This window comes from Pimephales promelas, chromosome 1 (genome assembly GCF_988280905.1).
Source record: "Pimephales promelas chromosome 1, fPimPro1.hap1.1, whole genome shotgun sequence".
Classification (NCBI taxonomy): Eukaryota; Metazoa; Chordata; class Actinopteri; order Cypriniformes; family Leuciscidae; genus Pimephales; species Pimephales promelas.
The window spans coordinates 30388573-30409235 of record NC_142769.1 but is presented as its reverse complement, the minus strand read 5'-3'; the positions used below and the strand labels follow the sequence as shown (position 1 = coordinate 30409235).

General features: G+C 36.4%; 3 protein-coding genes across 5 annotated transcripts; all 3 read right to left on the bottom strand.

Annotated features, from left to right (window-relative positions):
- Positions 1-4203: 4203 nt before the first annotated feature.
- Positions 4204-7949, bottom strand: LOC120492893 (low choriolytic enzyme). 3 transcript variants are annotated; one of them, XM_039691536.2, is made up of 7 exons: positions 7475-7533; positions 7237-7380; positions 6988-7105; positions 5300-5478; positions 5110-5191; positions 4902-5026; positions 4204-4700 (listed from the first exon to the last, which is right to left on the bottom strand). In XM_039691536.2, coding segments are annotated over exons 2-7 (624 nt in total). In that variant the 5' UTR covers positions 7355-7380; positions 7475-7533; the 3' UTR covers positions 4204-4698. The 3 variants fall into 3 exon arrangements, with proteins under 3 accessions (XP_039547470.2, XP_088985587.1, XP_039547387.2); XM_089129461.1 differs by lacking the exon at positions 4204-4700 and adding an exon at positions 7832-7949 and having other exon boundaries at positions 4894-5026; positions 7475-7537; XM_039691453.2 differs by lacking the exon at positions 4204-4700 and having other exon boundaries at positions 4894-5026.
- Positions 7950-11520: 3571 nt separating this feature from the next.
- npsn (nephrosin) lies at positions 11521-13850 on the bottom strand. Its single transcript, XM_039691744.2, has 9 exons — positions 13746-13850; positions 13583-13613; positions 13444-13506; positions 13153-13305; positions 12958-13075; positions 12673-12851; positions 12269-12350; positions 12030-12151; positions 11521-11841 (listed from the first exon to the last, which is right to left on the bottom strand). The coding sequence occupies exons 1-9, from the start codon at positions 13809-13811 to the stop codon at positions 11837-11839; spliced, it is 819 nt and encodes a 272-aa protein (XP_039547678.2). The 5' UTR covers positions 13812-13850; the 3' UTR covers positions 11521-11836.
- A 4110-nt stretch (positions 13851-17960) lies between these two features.
- On the bottom strand, positions 17961-20299 carry c6ast1 (six-cysteine containing astacin protease 1). Its single transcript, XM_039691660.2, has 8 exons — positions 20214-20299; positions 20088-20118; positions 19934-19999; positions 19574-19723; positions 19372-19489; positions 18672-18850; positions 18384-18465; positions 17961-18186 (listed from the first exon to the last, which is right to left on the bottom strand). Exons 1-8 carry the CDS (start codon positions 20286-20288, stop codon positions 18054-18056), a joined length of 834 nt encoding a protein of 277 aa, XP_039547594.2. The 5' UTR covers positions 20289-20299; the 3' UTR covers positions 17961-18053.
- Positions 20300-20663: the final 364 nt, after the last annotated feature.

Genomic DNA, 20663 nt, shown 5'->3' with positions numbered 1-20663 from the left:
TAGTGAAGCAAGGCTACTTGAAGGTCAGAGTGGGCTTTGCAGAATGGTTTGTATCCCGTTTAGCGACCCATTCTCTCCGGCTCATTTAGTCTGGATATTCTTGCAAGCTGAAAAATTCTTCCTCCCTTTGGTTTGCTGCTCCCTTAGGCTTGTGTTCAGGTCTGGTTGGGTTACATTTGGAGTTGCCTTAAAGCTATTTCCATGTTTGGCTGCTAGATGTAATGCTATGACTTTAGCTGAGGCTATGTATATAGTCTCCCCTGGTTGCTCTGCTCTTAGGGGCTCTGGGCAGTCTGAGCCACCACTAGAGACAGAGTCCTCGCAACAGAGTCCCTGTTTCAGAAATGGTTGAGCATGGAAGCTTTGAGGCTTTTTTCCTATTGCCTATAGGTGAACATTAACAAAGTACATTCACTTGAGTACTGTACTTAAATACACTTTTGAGTATCTGTACTTTTTTGGAAACTTTTCACTTTAGCTTCACTACATTTGAAAGATAAATATCATACTTTTTACTCCACTGTCAAGGTCCTTGAGTAGAAAGCAGTGATATCAGCCAGGGGATGATTTTGGTTGCAGGGGTTGCATTTTAATGAAAGTCGGGTTGATGTCAGAATCCAACGCCAGATTGACATTAATCTCCAACGTAGGACAGACTTTGGATTTTGGTTGGAAATGAAAGTTGGGTTGACGTTAGAACCGGACTGATGTTGGTTTCTGGCGTCAACACGATTTTCATTTTCAACCACAAAACAACGTTGGAGATTAATGTCAATCTGGCGTTGCATTCTGACATCAACCTGATTTTAATTTGCAACATTGGGTTTGGTCTTCTGAATGCAAATTTTGTCATTGTTTTCTTTTGGAGCACACTAGATTTTATACAGTATAACAGTAAGGCTAACACATTCATACTAAAAGCCAAGAAAGCCTTTAAATAGGGCACTATTTGAGGGAACAGCTAATTGGGTGTCCGAAACCATTGTGGACGTTATTGAGTGCACATATTCAATCTCACATTCAATCCCACTACTGGAACTGTGTTCTAGAAATAAATTTGACAGTGATATGAGCGTAGACACGCAGGCATAAGGTATTACATACAACAATGCATCAATAATAAAATAATGCATTGACATTTACTTTTTACTTTTGATACTTAAGTAATCAAAAGTAATAAGTAAATGTCTTCTGTACTTTTACTTGAGTAAAAATCTGTCCTTACAACTTTTACTTGTAACAGATTTGACAAGTAGCATCTGTACTTTCACTCAAGTAAGGAATTTGGGTAACACTTTAAAATAATGGTCAGTAGTTAACAAGTAGCTATGCAGGAAGTAATAGGTAGTACTGCATTAACACCGAAGTTAATACTATTAACTAATATGGAAGCAATATTAACTAATCATTAAGTAATAGGTAATTTAGTACAGAGGTAGTTCCTTGGTAGGTATTTGATTGTTACTAAAGAAATATATCCTCATTGAGAACTACTTATGAACTAAGAAATAATAACCAATTAATTACTAATCACAAAAGTAACATGTCTAAAAAGTGAACAATTGTGGGGGTTTTACTCTTAACATGGTCATAACATTTCAGAAGCATATGCCTCAAATGGGTTCTTTGTGGAAACCAGTTATACATCCCCCCAAATACATTAGCTAGGTTGAGATTGTGACCACTACTCTTGCCAGGATGGACGCATGTTCTCTGTTTATTTAAAACTTAAACATAAAATAATCCTAATAAAGACAGTTTTAAAAATAAATCTTAAATAATTAGGAAGTGATGCTGACACTCTCATGATTGGATTAGTTCACTATTGTGAGCTCTATTGAATGTCAGTCACATATATCTCAGACTCCAAAGACCTATAACTTTATGTTACAGTAGCTGCCTGAGGAGGACTTCTCTTTAGCACATGAATATAAACATTGATGTTAACTTGTCAAAAACAATTTGCATCTTTAATGAAGAAATTGGCTGCATTTATGTTACGGTAAGCGCAAAAACACATCTTCCAGATTACAGTGTTTGTTAGAATATTAGTGCCTCACAGAACCTGTACAGTATGTGTCAAATATAAAATTAAATTACTTGTATCATTTGTGAAAAACACGCTTACACGCTTGTAGTTAGTTAGGAGTTAACATGTTTTTCACTTTAAAATAATGGGCCACATCACTAGTAGTTCCTGCGGGATGACAAGGTAACGCTTAAGTAGTTATTGAGGAGTTAACATGTTTTTCACAAATGATACAAGTAATTTAATTTTATATTTGACACATACTGTACAGGTTCTGTGAGGCACTAATATTCTAACAAACACTGTAATCTGGTAGATGTGGTTTTGCGCTTATCGTAACATAAATGCAGCCAATTTCTTCATTAAAGATGCAAATTGTTTTTGACAAGTTAACATCAATGTTTATATTCATGTGCTAAAGAGAAGTCCTCCTCAGGCAGCTACTGTAACATAAAGTTATAGGTTTTTGGAGTCTGAGATATATGTGACTGACATTCAATAGAGCTCATAATTGTCAACTAATCCAATCATGAGAGTGTCAGCATCACTTCCTAATTATTTAAGATTTATTTTTAAAAACTGTCTTTATTAGGATTATTTTATGTTTAAGTTTTAAATAAACATGCGTCCATCCTGGCAAGAGTAGTGGTCACAATCTCAACCTAGCTAATGTATTTGGGGGGATGTATAAACTTCATAAACTGGTTTCCACAAAGAACCCATTTGAGGCATATGCTTCTGAAATGTTAGGACCATGTTAAGAGTAAAACCTCCACAATTGTTCACTTTTTAGACATGTTACTTTTGTGATTAGTAATTAATTGGTTATTATTTCTTAGTTCATAAGCAGTTCTCAATGAGGATATATTTCTTTAGTAACAATCAAATACCTACCAAAGAACTACCTTTGTACTAAATTACCTATTACTTAATGATTAGTTAATATTGCTTCCATATTAGTTAATAGTATTAACTTCAGTGTTAATGCAGTACTACCTATTACTTCCTGCATAGCTACTTGTTAACTACTGACCATTATTTTAAAGTGTTACCGGAATTTGTGTACTTTGATCAACTCTGCATCTATAACACTTAGCTTTCAAGGGAGCAAGGCTGTGCTGTTACAGGATGTGTCCTAATTGGCTACTGATGCATTTAGGTTACTCTGGGTCAAGCCCCATTGAGTCCATATGTGCTTAAGCAAGACAAGATTGTGCTTGGTGACCTTCACGGTGCTCAGGCAGGCATTGGTCAGCATGGCGTAGTTGGTATTAACAACCCCATAGTGACAGAGACTGACTCAGCGCAGACTTCCCTCGAAAAGGCACATCTTAGGGTTATTTATGTAACCCTGGTTCCCTAAGAAGGGACCGAGATGCTCCCTCGTTTGAGCGTGTCTTCCTTTAGACAATTCAAATCTACTGTAGTGTAATGCAGGCACATGCTCAGAGGCTCCACGTGACATCATTGGATGAATCTTAACAGAAAACATAAGGTTCTGCTCTCTTCTCTCAAGCTAGAGGGCAGTTTGGCCTATTCTCTTTGTTGTGAGCTGAATGAGAACATACATCAGTGACATACTCTAGTGTGTCTGAAATCTCAATGATCTCTACCTTTAGCCTTTAAAGAAGAGTCAAATCTCAAGTGATGAGGTAAAGACTTCAGTCATGTCCGACATTACAGAGTTTGTTGTGATCAACATCATTCAACCTCTTACCTCTAACATGTTAGTCTCCTGGTTTATGAATTTTCAAACTGAATAAAAAATAATAAAACCATGTACAGTAGATTATGTTTGTGTCATGTTTATATTAAACCACAACAGTCAAAATCTGTTCACTGAGTAAAATAAGGAATTTACATCCCTCATGATAAACTGATACATTAATGAATGCTGTTGTGTACATCATAAGATCAAATGACTGTGATAGATTTCTGACAGATAGTCAAATCTGTAGCTCTCAACTACAGAAATTGTGATATTTATGAGGCCAGAATCCATATCTCTGGTTACAACTACTTTTGATGTTTTTTTAAAGTGGTTGTAAAAGTGGGTGGGAATCATTTATTCAATAAATGATTTATTGTTTATTGATGTAAAATGTTATACTGTTGTATAAAAACAAAACACACTCTTAATTATGCTTTTGGTATGAATATGACAAGCAAGTTAATCAGTGCAACAGCATTGAAGTTTCTTTATTTTGACAATGGGTGATTCCACAGACAGTAAAAGGGTTGGAAAGGCGTTTACGGACGTAAGCATGAAAGTTTTAGCCAAATATGACCCATCAGCTTCAAATTTAGGAATATGGTATGACCTACTGAACTTCTGGAAACTCTAAAATGTTCCCACGTCAATTAAATAAAATATAATGTTGTTTTCTTTACATTGTCATTTTTAAAATAGCAAACTATAGAAGACATCAGAAAATGGAACATTAACACTGTTTTATAATTATTAAATTAGTGTGAATTATCCCTTTTGTCACACAGTCAGTCAGGCCAGAGTCCTCAGAAATCAAGTGGGTTTGATATTCTCTTGAAAATTTATTGGTGATTTATTGGTGAAGTAAGAGCAGAAGTCAACACCATCCATGATACTTGAGTGAAGTTTTGTTGTTGTTGTTTGGGCTGCAGATCTGGGTGCTGAAGGCAAGTACTGTTGCTCCTATGAATGAGAAAAAAAACGATTTAATTACAAATTTCATTTAATTAAGCTTTATTTAAATATGTTAATAAAAAAACGGAACATTTTCATGTGAAATAAAGAAATTTTGGTCATGTTTTAAAACGTCCAAATTTCCACCAAATATAATGTGTAATTTTTATGTTCTTTTGCATGAGTTCCAGAATGAGAGAAATCACTCACAGCACTGGTAGAGCCTATTGATTCTGATGATGTCATTCTGGCTCATCTCAGTAGATGTGCCCAGCGCAACATTATTGTCGGGAATGGGAATCATGGTGGGAAGGCCATTCTTGGAGAAAGCATATCTGATAGAGCAAGTGGTATAGATGCCGTTAGATTATAATCTGGAACACTGAGAGAAACCTCTTCTCCTCTTGAGCTCACTCACCTCTCGTACTGCATCACAGAGCTGTAGTCGTAGGGAGTTCCTTGGTTCAGGGTGTTGATTTTGTCGAAGTTGTACTTCATGTCTGATGAGCAAACACAACTTTTGCACGTGGACCTAGAAATCTATTGTATTAAATAAACTAACCTAACAACACTATATACATGTATTCTTCTTTCAACAAAAACAATACCATCACTGATGTTCTCCCAGACGACTTGGATGTGATTGTCACGGTCACTGCGGGTCTGTTCGTGGTTGAAGCCAAGAGCGTGGAGCAGCTCATGTTGCACAGTGCTGTGGTAAAGGCAGCCATAACGGGCCAGAGACACAGTCTGGGCATAACCCTGACGACCAACGTATGAGTAGCATCTGTGAGACAGAGATCCATAAATTGTAAGACTTTTTGCCTAACTTACACTCTATAAAATGCTGGGTTGTTTCAACCCAAATTTGGGTAAAATATGGACAGAAATGCAATTAAAAATGTACAGTTGAAAGTGAAAGTTGAAGTTGGGTTAAAATTTGTTTAAAGGAGCAATGTGTGACTTCTAGCGACATCTAGTGGTTCGGTTGCGAGTTTGCACCAGGTTTGCACTAAGGGCTCAGCCCACTGCTCACCCCTCCCTTTGGAAGAAGCTACGGTTGCTAAAACGGGACAAACATCTCGTCGGCTGAGACAGCAGAGAATAGCCAGAGTAAGCCAAGAGTGTGTAACATTGTCACTGTTTCTGTACCACAGTCCATTATAAACCACATCATGAATACTGTCTGTTTACAAAGCCATAGTCAGGTGAGGATCAAGGGTTTTAATATATAATTTAATAAAATAATAATCAGCTGATTGTCTCACAAACGTAACCAGCAGCACATTTCTCCCCACATACTGTAGCAAACCCATAATACAGCGAGGGAGCAGCTATATATTTTTTCTAACAGGGTAGTTTAGCTGGCTAATATGAGCTGTTACTGTGGCTGAGCTGGGACGCGTCTGCATCGCATGAGTCCAAAGGTCGGAAGTGCGCGCGCTGTTACAATCATGTCATCTCCGCATCCCATAGATACTATTTACTACACACAATAGGCTTTTTTTCTCTGATTTTTAAAATTCTTCGCGATCGACTTTAGTGATAAAAGACTTTAGTAAAAGTCTCTATCGACGGGTTAGTGATTCCTGTAACGTACTGTTTTACGGTCAATGACATGAATACTAATCATCAGCTGTCTCACGAACGTAACAGCACATCTATCCCCAACATAACAAACCCATAACACAGCGAGGGAGAACTAAGTTACATGAAACAATCCCAACTACATATTTTACACCACTCACAAGGGAAAAGTCACTACTCACGGAGTGTAAGGCTAGCTTCCAGCTTTCCGCTACTTCTCTTTCAAGGTAGTGATGAAACGCGTTCTGTAGCGCTGTTTGTTCGCGTTCGGCTACGGTAGGAATATGACGTCACAACATGGCGACCTTCATAGAAGGGGATTCCCTCGGTTATGGAGCTATTAATGTCTCATTCTGAGGTAATAAAAACATTACGGCTAATTAAGTAAGTTCTTTATACACCACTGAAAACATAGTTATGGATGTCATATTGCATTTCTGTTAATAGATACTCAACTTTGTTGCACATTGCACCTTTAACCCAACATTTGGGTTTGTCCATATTTTATCCAAATTTGGGTTCAAACAACCCAGCATTGTTTAGAGTGTAGATATTATCTTCATCTGTTCATCATCTTCATTTACTTTTCAACACAAGAAATTACATGTTGATGGTAATTCATTTTGAGTTTTGTATAGCCTTCGCCTTGTCTCTGCCTTATCTTGAAACTTTTTCTGTGTTCTGTTGTGGTTTTGGTTGTGTTATGTACCCACTGCGAGACTCAATGCTAATATAGTCTCTCTCATTGCTGCGGGGGAAGAAGCGGATACAAGTGCTGTAGGAGAAAGAGTCCAGACCACGCTGGATGATCTGCAGCTCTTGGGAAGCTGAAAGGGCAAAGAGGTCAGAGTTTGTTACTGTGGAGAGTTACATCATTTCATTAAATCTCAGCAGCATGCAAAGGGTACTTTTATGAATTTGGCCTACAAAAACATAAATCATAATATTAGTGACCTACAGTAGTGGTTGGCGATGACGTAAGGTACATAAATCTTGCCGTCGCTGTATTTGGGCCAGAGGCAGCCGTAGGAGGTGCAGGGATCAGCATTTTTCTCATTCACAGCAATGTCATCCATTAGCTTGGGCTCATCAGGTTCAGGAACTAACACATAAACAGTTAATTTGGGACTTTTTAATGAAGGACAATTGCAACATATTGATGTCTATTGGTGAGTAAGTGGTGAGTGAGTATATACCAATGCCTCTGTTGGCTCTGTGCAGCAGTTCAGACACAGACAGCTCAGCAGACTTGTCCTTGACTATTATAAAAACACATCAACACATTTACTATTACTTCAGTTAATTCATCATAAAACTGTGTATTTTGCTGAATTATTTAATGTTTCAAGTTTTTTTTTTACAATCTCATATTTACAATATTTGGCTTACCAGGCTGAATGTGAGTTAAGCCAGAACACCAAACACAACACGAGCATGGAAAATAAATATTAAACATTAAGGGAAGTCAAAAGAATATTACATTCTTCAATATTACATGAATTAGTATATAAAGAAATTGCATGCATCATTTTCAGAGTACTACATGTGTGCACGTATAGTTCTGTCTTTTACCTTCCCCTCGGTGGAGAAGACCAGCAGGGCCAACAGGCCAAAAGTAACCCTTGTCACAAACATGGCAGTCAAAGACCTATAACGAGAGAGATAAAAGACCTGTAGAAAGAACCAGGGCACAGGAGTTTGGTTAGACAGAATTTACATGTACACTATTGGTCATGTGAAACCTGAAATCTCAAATAAAATATAAAGCCATGATAGGTGTAATTTTTAAATTAAATAAAAAGTTCCGGTGGACACCATAACCTTATCAAATGGTACAAAACCTATTTATGTTTTCAATAAATATGTTGCCTTCCTCATTTCCTATTCTGCTCAAAACATCCATCAACTTCATAAATGGGAAAATGTTTGAACAGACACCTCAAACATACCACTATTCTCACCTCAGTCCCTCAAGCTTCATAGAGCAACACATTTTATACCCTGGTTCGAGTCCGTATCAAAATGATCTTGACAAATACGGGCAGTTCAGGTTTGTTTAACCTTGTTTGAAAAAGAACAGGTGTGAAATTCCCTTCACAGGAGCATGTGTCATAAACAACACTTATGCATGCATCAGAACGTATAGGATCTCTTCTTAAAAAACGTTATTTTCATAAATTATTTTTTATATTGTACCTTAAATAATACATATTTTTTATTTATCACCTTATATAATGCCTAATATAACCTTGATCTCGAGCATTTAAAATGGCAGATGAGATGACAGAACTGCAGCGTGCACTTATAATAAACACAATATTATTGTGCATTGGAGTGGACACTATTATATATATATATATAATATAGTTATAATTCTTGGTGTGAATGGGCCTTAAAGAGTTTAAATAAAAGAGTTTTAATTTTCCGTTGAACTATTTTATAAATTTTGTCTGTTGTCAACTAACATATAGTTAAATCTATAGTTATCAGCTCAAAATCTGAATCATATTTTATGCAAATTTAATAATATAAAAGCATTTAAATTTTCTTGAAATTGTGACCGCAGCAATTTATGAGTCCTGAATTCATATCTCCCGTCAAAAGTTCAGACGTGGAGAATGCTCAAAACTGTATACATGCTGGTATGAATAGAAACATTATCGTTGAAATGTTCAAAGAAAACATGATAAACATGCAAGTCTTTTTTTTTCCTTACTCAGTGAGTTCAGTCTTGTGTAACCTTCAATCTTCACTGAAGAACAGGTGTGGATTTCCCTGTCACAGTATGGTGCCATCTCATGCTGACAAACTAGAAACAGTTAGAGTCTTTACTTCATTTAGTATCCAGTCATCCTATTAAGTTTCCTATTAATTGTCTTTCTTGAATGTAATTATCCATTCATTTAGAGTTCAGTTATCAAGAGAATCCTTGCTACATTTAAACCCCTGTGTATAGATGTCACTACAGAGACAAACTATTTGCAAATAACCATTGCTCATATAATAATCAAATAAACAAATAATCATTGCTCATTTCTAAAATGTCCTTTAATTACTTGATTATAATGTTATGTTACATGATGTTATGTTGAATTGTTATATAATGTTTAAATGCAGCAAAAAGTACTGTAGATACACATTTTATTTGTGAGTAATAGTTTTAATAATAATAGTTACCTGCAGTTGGTTAAAGCTGCAGTCTGGTGTTTTTCCGCTTTGTCGCCATCTCTGTCCGAAATTTACAATTGCAGTCATTCGCGGAATTATCAACTTTACGTGAGTTGTACTTCGACACCCTCGACATGGCACACTGTGGATGAACACAATGTTTGAGGAGACTGTGAGGCTGTCAATCACCGTGTCGATACTGACATTCAGATTAACAGATTATTCTTTTTGGAAATGTGACCAACATAATAATTTTCACCGGAAAAATGTCATCTGAACTAGTAAGAAACAACCACTTCTGTTCTGGTTCTGACATTGCAGTAAACCGCGCTGATTAAATTTAACAATCGCTTATAAGTTATCATGTCAAGCAAAACCGTGCAAACTATACTTTGTTCTCAAATTGTTCATGTAGTAAGCAAGCATTGTGTGACTACATGTAATTGTCCTTCCGATATGTGTCCTTGTTTTTTGCACCGGTTGCAGTCTCTTTTTTTCTGTAGCCACTCCGAAGTCCGAACCAAGTATTTTGCATTTTACAGCGGGGTGAATCTGTTGTCACCGGTGATTGTCGTTTCAACCTTTCTGGATCTGCCATCAAACTGATAAGTTTAATTATATCAAGTGCTGTGAGAAAAGGCTTTAAATCTCCACCTCCAACATCCTCACAGGCAATATAGCTTATACTAGCCGAAACTCTTCTTTATGTGTACAGATGACGTAATGACGCAAAGACATGCTCGAATTTCCCGCGGAAATCCACCAGTACCACTGGAATGAAAAACATCATTACAAGCTTACTTTGAATCGAGTTAAGGCGAGCATATAGCATTGAACACTGGCTGGTTATGTATTTTCTCAAATATGTATTTTGGATCATTTTTAACCCAAACAAGCTACGGACTGCATCTTGAAGGCCTGTTCACACCAAGAACGATAATAATAGTGATTTGCGTAGTAAAGCATCAGGCGGGCCAGAAAATCAGATGTGGGCAAAAGATTGGATTTGTGCATAAAGATTTATTCTTCTTTGTGAGCTTTATCCCAATTATACAACGTCTGACATAACTAAAACAGTTGCCAAAATCATGGGTTTGATTCCCAGGGATGAGCTGATCCAAAATACTCTTGTAAATCACTTTGGATGAATGGTGTCTGCATGCATAAATGTAATGTTGATCATGTTGGAGATTGTTGCATATTGATTGGTTTTGTGGGTAATTGAAAAAAATGGCAATACTGTAATATAGGCTACATATTTATATCGCACCTTTTATAATCCTGAATGTTTCAAAGCAGCTTTATAAGACTCATAGTCACATGTGACCTTGCCTTTTATCCTGATGTCGATAGCCATCAACCACTCAACTGTGTTCCTTCTCTCCATTTGCATGTTACTTGTTACATTCAAAGCATATGTTTTAAAAACATACATTCACAAACATATGTTTTAAAGAGGCATGCTGAGGTTTTACTTTATAAATCACAAACTCATAATTTACTCATATTTGATGACTAGAGTGAGGTGGTCACATCTGTTTCCAAAGGGATATGTCATAGCCACTATTCAAACTATATTTGTGCCTGTAGCCAATTCACTATCATTTCATTTCTCAACATTGTTCTGTCATTTACACACCTACATCTGTCATCCTCAAAATCCTTTTCCTCTCATTGTGTGTGCTAAGCAATGCTTCCAACCAGTCAAACATATGCAATGTTGAGAAGAAGGGCCATCATTGAGTTCTTTTATGTGACGTGACCAGCTGCAGAAGGTTTGGAAATGGCTAAACATGACGTTGTGTGGTTAATTGTGTAACTGTAACGTACTCAAGATTAAGAACATTGCTGTTATCGCATTATCAGTAATTTACTAATACCCGTCAAAAGTTTGGAATAATCACATTTTATTGATTATAGAAGTCTCTTCTGCTCACCAAGGCAGCACATTATTTATTATTGATCAAAAATACAGTAGAAAAGGGATCAGGGGTGGAGATGGGTGGGTTTAGATATACGTAAGGTGGATTTTGTGTTCTGCAGTGAGGACCATCTCGAAAAAAAGACCCAGAAGTCACCAATTATAGGGGTGTTTAATTTTTTTTTTCACTTGTTTTAAAGAACATTTTGAGTTTACATGATTTGCTCCTTTGTTGATTTGTCGCAAGCATCTGATACTAGAACATCATTATGTTTTATATCATTGATTATTCTCATTATCTTATCTTATGTACTAATGATTTCTGACTTTAGGATGTTAATGAGATAAGTAAAATCATTTGACACTATGATGTGCAAAAAGGAAAGCTTAAAAAATAATGCTATAGGAAACAAAAATTTGATGAACATTTCCATCAGACATGTTCTTCATACAGCCCGGCAGCAGGTTCTCAACCTGAGAAATAAAAACCAATGAATATGAAATGAAAGACACGATTAAGAGTTTGTTGTGATTAAGAGTTAAAAATAAATCCCACTATAAAGACCATAGTATACTTTTTTAGCATAGTGGTCTAAGGTGGAGTTATCATCAGTACTGAATAAAAAATGATGTTTTTCATTCAAATAAAAAGCTGAACATACTGCAGTAGAGTCTGTTAATGCGTAGGATGTCATTGGAGTTCATTTGTTTAGCTTCACCAATCACAACGTTCGCATTCGGAATGGGAATCATGGTCGGCTCATTATTCATAGAGAAAGCGTACCTAAACAGCACACATAAAGAAACAACAGTGAAAACTGTTTACTATGTTTTTAGCATATCCAAAAAAAAAAACAAAAAAAAAATCCTAAATATTTCACTGAACTACAAGAACGCTTACCTTGAATAGTGCATCACAGAGTTGTAGTCATAGGAGGTAGCCAGATTGTTGGTGTCTACTTTACGGAAATTGTGCTGCTGTTCTGTTACACAGTGCATAGGAAAGTATTAACAACTGTAAATGTAAACCTGGTAAAAACACAGTGAGGTTTAATTGAGTCTAGACAATGTAATAATTGTGACTAAATGTAACATGCAACATGCATTATTATTTTTTTTTTTGCTCTAATTTACCTTAATGACTTCTTAATATTAATTTACTTACTTTCCATTCTATATACAGTACTATTATTTATACAATATATTCATATTTCTATATAATATATTTTAAATACATATTATGTGTATGGAATGCTCTGTAATTTCAAACATTTCTCCAAATAATATTTAAAAAAAAAATATTACGAGGAATGATGTTCTGATAAAGGATTCGGATGTGTTTGTCACGGTCACTGCGGTTCTGTTCATGGTGGAACCCGAGAGCATGAAGGAGTTCGTGCTGCACAGTTCCGTGATAGACACACCCAAAACGCTGGAGAGAAACAACCTGCCCTGCATTTTGGCGCCCCAAATATGAATAGCATCTGTGGACCACATAACACATCAGGTTGTATATTTATCTGAAGGGAAAGCACATTTTCTATAAACACAGAAATTGAATAGAAAGGAGCTCTGAATCCAGAGATTTACCCAGAATTAGACTTTATGTGAAGATAGTTCCTCTGTCCTTGATGAGGTACGAATCGGATGCAGGAAACCTCTGCAAAGGACTGCATAGCTCTTTTAATCACATTTATGTCCTGTGGAGCTGTGAAAGGAATAGACTGTTAACATAACATGTGGTACAGTTAGATGATATCTAATTTATTTAACATTGCCACTTACAATACTGGTTGGCAATGACGTAGGGCACATAGACTAATCCATCTCTGCTTCTGTCCCATCTGCACCCACGAGCGGTACATTGATCTGCATTCTGGAGCCCTCTTGGTACGGCGATGTCTCCAAACATGATCAAAGGCTTATCCAATCCCAGTCCTGCGTGGTATAGAATAATGCACAATAATTCAGTATGTTGATTCTGGTGATATAATGTTTTAAAGGATGAGGTGAGCCAAGGAACCTGCCAAGAACTGCAACACAAAAGATGTGCCTATATAGCCTTCAAAGTCATACCTGCATGCTTGTTGGTTTCAGTTATAGTTGACACTGGTATATCATCTTTCTCTGTGATGTTACCTTAGATCGAATCAGTAAATCATTAATAAAACACTATAAAATTACAAGTTAGTTTTTTTCATTCTGTGCATCTTACCTGTCTTCCCAGGGATCTTTTCAATTAAATCCTGTTTTAGAATTTCAAACAAATGTGTATTAGAAACCAGTGGTTAGAAATGAAAAGCTGATCCCATTGGGATGACGCTGATGTTATCATTTTACATTTCAGATATTGATGATATATTTTTGTCTGTTCTCACCTGAATAGTACGACTCTGAGCAGGAGCAGAGCTCAGGAGTAGAGAGATGACCACTACCAAATACATGATGACAGCTTTCTGAGAAAATGTTCTGGCTCAAACAGGGGGGGCTGACAGTTATATACTCTTCTGAGAGCCTTAACTTCCTTTTATGTGCAATAACCCACCCTTCGTGAATCCAGTGCCAAAATACCATGGTTTAAAAGCAGAAATGTGCTTATTTGTACAAACGCTTAAATGAGTCATTGAGTTTAAAATTAATGCTGTAATGTTGTAAATAAATCTTTTAGGGTTGATGTCTGCCAATCCACTAGAGGAGGTATCCTTTCCTGTTATGTCTCCTAAATGTTTTGATTTCTTTCTTGACATTTTGCATTTCATCAAAGAATTTGGTCCATGTTTATATGAAAGCATCACGCAGTTCCTGCGCAGATTGGTCAGCTGCAGATCTATGATGCAAATCTACCATTCCAGCATATCCCAAATGGGCTCTATTGGATTGAGATTTGGTGACTTTGGAGGCCATGGGTATAGTGAACTATTATGTTTAACATATCAATTTGAGATTATTTGAGCTTTGTGACGTGTCACATTATCCTGCTGGAAGTAATCATCAGAAGATGGGTCATGGTGGTCATAAAGGAATGGACAGTCACACTACTCTTCATCACTACTCATGCTCACTTTTTGCTGGCTCTGATGTTAAATGATGCTCAATTGGTGCTGTGGGCTCAAAGTGTAGCAATTAAATATCCCTCATACCATTTCATCATCACCATCAACTTGAGCCATTGATTCAAGGAAGGATGGATCCATGCATTCATGTTGTTTAAGCCAAATTCTGAACCTATTTGAATGTCGCAGCAGAAATAGAGACTCTTCAGACTAGGCAATGTTTTTCCAATTGTTGGCTCAGTTTCCTGTTCTTAGCTGACAGAAGCAACTCCAGTGTGGTCCTCGCTGCTGTAGTCCATTTGTTTCAAGGTTGAGCGTGTTGTGCATTCAGAGATGTTCTTCTGCAGACATTGGTTGTAATGTTATTTGAGTTATTGTTGCCTTTCTGTCAGCTTGAACCAGTCTGGTCATTTTCCTCATGCATCAACAAAGCATTTTTACCCAGTGAACTGCCGCTCACTGTATATTTTCTCTTTTTTTGACCATTCTCTGTAAACCCAAGATCAGCACTAAAATCACCTTTCTTTCTGATGCACAGTTTGAACTTTAGCAGATCATATTGTTTCAAAGCAGCTTTACAGAAAGTGCATTACAGAAAAGTACATGGAAAAATATATTGAGTTAATCATGTAATATTTAGGGCATAACATATCGCCGGCATTGAGTCGTTTCTTCACAGGCATTTAGTCGTCTCATCACAGGTGTTGGGGCACGTGAAGTCTCCGTGTGAGGCTGGATACAAACTGGAGCTGACGAACCCATTTTTCTGAGATAACAGCAGAAAGGCAGATGGGAAATAATTAGCATAGCTGATGTTCATAATGATTTCTATTACACGGGAGTAGATGTTAAAAACCACAACCTCACAAACTCTCCACAACCCAAACTCTCCGCAACTCAACCATACGCGCCAACCTGTTTGACTAAGGTTGTCGAGCCCCACTGTCGCGGTAATGCAGGGTCAGTGGCAACGGTTCCGATTGTGTTTTGCGGTATAGGTGATATGCCATTGCATATCACCTACCGCAAAACACACTATCTGCCCAACCACCCACCCATTCATGCAATACACACAGGAACGTAATGACTGTAAGTATGCAACAAATAAACTAAAGACTCTTCAAGTTTTATAGTATTAAATGCATTCAATCTGATTCAAGAGAGGAATAGAAGTTAAGCATTATGTGAATGCTTGGCTAAAGAGATGCGTCTTTATTCTAGTTTTAAACTGTGACAGCGAGCCAGAGCCTCGAACCATATCGGGAAGGCTAATCCAGAGTTTTGGAGCTAAATGCGAGAACGCCCTCCCTCCTTTAGTGGACTTAGATATCCTAGGAATGACCAGAAGCCTCGAATTTAGTGATCTTAAAGTATTTTATGATCTATAATGTCGAACGCAGCGCTAAGATCAAGTAGAACTAGTATTGAGATACAGCCTTGGTCAGAAACTAAAAGTAAATCATTTGTAATTTTAACTAGCACAGTTTCTGTGCTATGATGCGGCCTAAATCCTGACTGAAATTTTTCATAAATATTATTTTCTTTCAAAAAAGAGCACAACTGAGTGGAGACAAGTAATATTTTAGACATAAATGGAAGATTTGAAATGGGTCTGTAATTTTAAAGTCTGCAAAGTTATTTGGATCTAATTGTGGTTTCTTAATGATTGGTTTTATTACTGCCAGCTTGAATATTCTTGGAACGTGACCTAAAAATAAAGATGAGTTGATAATATTGAGAAGAGGCTTTTCCACTACAGGTAATAGTTATTTCAGAAGTTTAGTGGGTATTGGATTTAATAAACATGTTGTTGGTTTAGATGCAATGATAAGTTTATTTAGCTCTTCCTGTCCTATAGTTGTAAAGCGGTGTAGTTGTTCTGAGGGGCCATAATTGAGGCTGAAACATAAGACACCATATAGAGGATTGTACATTTATAATTGTGTTTCGGATGCTTTCTATTTTCTCATCGAAATAATTCATAAAATAATTACTACTAAATTGTAACGTAATATTTTGGTCTAGTGATGTCTGTTTATTTGTTAGTCTAGCCACAGTGTTAAATAAAAACCTTGGATTATTTTGGCTATTTTCTATTAGTTTGCAGAGAAGCCCTGGCTGCTGTTTTAGAGCCTTTTTATAACGTGACATCTTTCCACGCGATTCTAAAGACCTCTAAATTACTTTGTTTCCATTCACGCTCTAAGTCACGAGTTTCTCTCTTGATAGCATGCGTAGCACTGTTGTACCAGGGTGCTTTAGTTTTCTCTCTAACCTTTTTTAATCTAATTGGTGCAACAATATCTAACATACTAGTGAAAATGGTGCTCAAACTGCTAGTTATTTCCTCTAATTCATCTGTTTGTTTGAGTTCACTTAGCAGCTTAGATAGATCAGGTAAGCTATTTGAGAATCTATCTATAGTGGTTGGAAGGATTGTTCTGCCTGGTCTATAAAGTGGCGTAACATGACAAATTTCAGCAGTAGGTATTATGCAAGTTACCATGTATGATCAGTGACATCATCGCGGTATAATATCTATGTCAGTTGGATTGGTTCCATATTATATAATTAAATCTAGTGTATGATTTAGACGATGAGTGGGACCACTGACGTTTTGCTTGACCCCAAAGGAATTTTAATAAATCTGTAAACGCAGCCCCTAACACATCATTCGTATTGTCTACGTGAATGTTAAAATCTCCAACAATTATTGCTCTATATTATTATATAATTTATTATTATTAATAATACATAATTTTGCACATTTTATTTTAAAAATGTACACAAATAAAATAAATAATAAAAATTAAATAAATATACACATTCCTTGTCTGTTTTTATACAGAAATTATACATAGTGGTCTTTGTAATTAAGTGAAATAATATTTAATTATATTTTTAAATAAAGATCCACTCAAACACTCAGATCCATTTACAAACTAATTATTTCCATAGGTAAATGCTTGTAGACTTTTATTATTAAAACAGAAACACAATCAAAAAATTTTTTCATATCTTTATGGTGTAAGCTGTTGGAAAACATTTTCAAACCAAATTAGCATTTTCAAACTGCAATCCCTCCCTAGTCCCCTCAGAAGACCACAAACCTGGTTTACAAAGAGGAAGCTTTTATTTCTATGGTCTACAGTTAACCACCTTTTCTTCCTAAAGAGGATGTGGAAATATTTCAAAAGATGCCTTGCACAAACATGGTTTTACATATTAATCTGAAACATTTGCTCCATCTCATTTCACCATTTAACAGACCCTCATTTCAATAAAGAGGACCTTGCGCAAACCTTTCAATGTAGGCGACACTATATATGGCTTACAAACAGAAGGCTGGTCACCAGCTCACACACAAACCGGATAGTACGATAGACAAATATTTATTTTATTCAGCTGAATGTTATAGAACATTCAATCTCGTCAACATGCCAAATTATGAACCTCCATGAAGAGTGAAATGTCATTTTTTAAGTTTTCCAATCAATAACACAAATAAATGCATGCATACAAAATATAAATGCATTTCCTAATCAATGCAATTCAAAGAAGACAGCATTTTTCCCCTATGCTGACAAAGCTTTCAAAATTCCCTTTAAATGAATTGATAAGAGAAGGAATGTCTTAAGACATACTGCAGTATAGTTTGTTAATACGCAGAATATCATTTGAACTCATTTTCACAGCTCGGCCAATAGACACGTTATTGTCAGGAATAGGGATGATGGTTGGCTCTCTGTTCTTGGAGAAGGCAAACCTGAAAGCACACAAACACTTCAGCATCAAACACAAGATGCACACTTTAGTAGTTAACCCTACCAGAAGATAGACATATATATAAAATGGGAAGAACAAGTATTTGATACACTGCGGATTTTGCAGGTTTTCCCACTTAAAAAATATGTAGAATATAAAAATATAGTTTTTGTGAGACTAAACTACAGCAAAACTTGCCTTCCATAGTGCATCACAGAGCTGTAGTCATAGGCAGTCTCCAGGTTCTTACTCTTGATTTTGTCAAAGTTGTACTCCTGCCCTATTACAGTGAAGAGCAATCAAAGGAGAACAATAAAAATAAATAAATTCTCTAATTCCCTATTTCTGCTTAAAAAACTCAAAAACAAGCTTTAGAGACTTTTCGCTGCATTTAACAGCAAAATGTTCTCTACCCTAATTGAGAAGATCTGCAACTACAGTGTACAAAAAAAACCTGCTGAAGAAATGTGTACCAATCAGATGTACCAGGAATGATGTTTTTAAAAATGATTTGGACGTGATTGTCGCGGTCACTGCGGTTGTGTTCGTGGTGAAAGCCCAGCGTGTGAAGCAGCTCATGCTGCACTATATTCAGGGAGATGCATCCATCACGGTCCAAAGACACAGTCTGACCTCCTGTGCGACGGCCCACAAAAGAGTAGCACCTATAGATCAGATCAAGCATAATGGAAGGATTCAAACAACACATGTAGAATTCAGTACACACACTAGAAGTATAATTCTCCTGGACAAACCTGTATTTACAGTATGTGGCTTGCTCATGCCAGTATCAACCAGCAGGAAACAATAGAGTGTCACCCACTTCCCCTTGCAGGCATAACATTTACAGTACTACATAAAATCATACCATGTAAAGCCTTTATTCGACTAAATGTAGTTGAGTTTAACTGATTTAATACAAAACTAAATGTAAATTTAAACAGATTCAATCTGAAAGTGTACTAAGCAAGTGTCCATTGTTCCTGTGATAGATAGTTGTAGGCTAGCATAATAATTTGATTTCATGGAACATTTGCATTTTACTAAACAATATTGGATTGAGTCTGCAGTAAATAAATCTGTAAATATTAAAAATCATGATTAATACAAAGCTTTACAGTAAATTTTTAAGCACAAATATAGAGCAACAGCAATTGTTTTATAAATGAAAAAATCTGATTTTTACCCTGAATTAGACTCTATGTTTATATAGTCCCTCTGATTTGCGCGAGGCGTGAAGCGAATGCAGGTCGATTCCTCAAAAGATCTCAAGCCTTGAAAAATGACATCCTTCTCCTGGGAGGCTGTTGGAGAGTTCAGATATGAAAAAATGGCCAAAACAGTTATATTACGGTACAAGGTTGAGCGAGCTAAGAGCTGTCACTCACAGTATTCATCAGAGATGACATAGGGCACAAGGACTTTTCCACTTTTGCTTCTCTCCCATTTGCACCCACGAGCTGTGCATGGATCATCGGCTCTTTCTGTTGCTACAGCTATGTCTCCAAACATGATCGAGGGCTCATTCAGTCCCTGTCCTGTATATGAAGCAGAGAAATTGACTCAACATGAGCTTTTACAGAGAAGGAACAGCCCTGGACTGCTGACAAAATTACAAAAAGTACTAAGATACAAAAAGTAAGATGTTACGTTCCTCATCAAGGACAGTTCCTTTCCTCTCTTTATTAATGATCAATGTCCTCTCTTTATTGAGCTGCTGACATTCAACAAAAAGCATGTCCGCTTACCTGCATGTTTGTTGGCCCTTTCGATTATAGCTGACACAGATTTATCATCTCGTTCAGTGCTGTTATCTGAGAACCATTGTCAGTTTATTAAAATATAAAGATTTTAATTATACTGCTCATGGCCAAAGTCATATTAATGAAAATAATTTCTTACCAATCTCCTCAGAGCTCTTTCCAGAGATTTCCTGTTTACGCATAATGAAACAAAATTGAAAGCGTTCACGGGAGGCTGCTGCTGATATAGTTTTCCATTTCACCAATTACCTATGCCCGTTCTTACCTCAATAGCACGACTCTGAGCTTGAAAAGAGCCCAGCAGAAGACAGATGACCACCATAAAATGCAAGAACATCATGAGAGCTGTTCTGAAACCTTTACAGGAACATGAAGGGCAAGGAAATTTGTTATTTATAATGGAAAAGTAAATGAGTATATCAGACTTAGATTTTGGTGTTTGCTTTCATTCTTTCTTTATTTTATTTTTTGGTAAGTAGAGATTTGCCCTGAAAAACAAAACAAAACTGGATTCTCCTTTTCAAACTGAATATGTTTTGAACATATTACTTCCATAATACATAATACTTCCATGAAACAACATCCTCAGATTAATCAAAAGTAACTCATATGAAATATTTTACTACACTGAGGATATGTAGGTGCCTATAAGTGCATTATGATAGTTTAAATCATCTATGTTAGATCTTGATCAGTCACATTTGCATTCTGAAAT

Coding starts and splice junctions, on each gene's coding strand:
- c6ast1 (XM_039691660.2), bottom strand. CDS start 20,288: ATGATGTTCTTGCATTTTATGGTGGTCATCTGTCTTCTGCTGGGCTCT. Junction 19,724..19,933: donor AAGGGCCAACAAACATGCAG/GTAAGCGGACAT, acceptor CTTCATATACAG/GACAGGGACTGAATGAGCCC. Junction 18,851..19,371: donor AACATAGAGTCTAATTCAGG/GTAAAAATCAGA, acceptor TCTGATCTATAG/GTGCTACTCTTTTGTGGGCC.
- LOC120492893 (XM_089129461.1), bottom strand. CDS start 7,913: ATGTTTGTGACAAGGGTTACTTTTGGCCTGTTGGCCCTGCTGGTCTTC. Junction 5,479..6,987: donor AGCATTGAGTCTCGCAGTGG/GTACATAACACA, acceptor TCTGTCTCACAG/ATGCTACTCATACGTTGGTC. Junction 5,027..5,109: donor TCTGTGATGCAGTACGAGAG/GTGAGTGAGCTC, acceptor TTGCTCTATCAG/ATATGCTTTCTCCAAGAATG.
- npsn (XM_039691744.2), bottom strand. CDS start 13,811: ATGTATTTGGTAGTGGTCATCTCTCTACTCCTGAGCTCTGCTCCTGCT. Junction 13,507..13,582: donor AAAGATCCCTGGGAAGACAG/GTAAGATGCACA, acceptor ATTCGATCTAAG/GTAACATCACAGAGAAAGAT. Junction 13,076..13,152: donor CGTCATTGCCAACCAGTATT/GTAAGTGGCAAT, acceptor TTCCTTTCACAG/CTCCACAGGACATAAATGTG.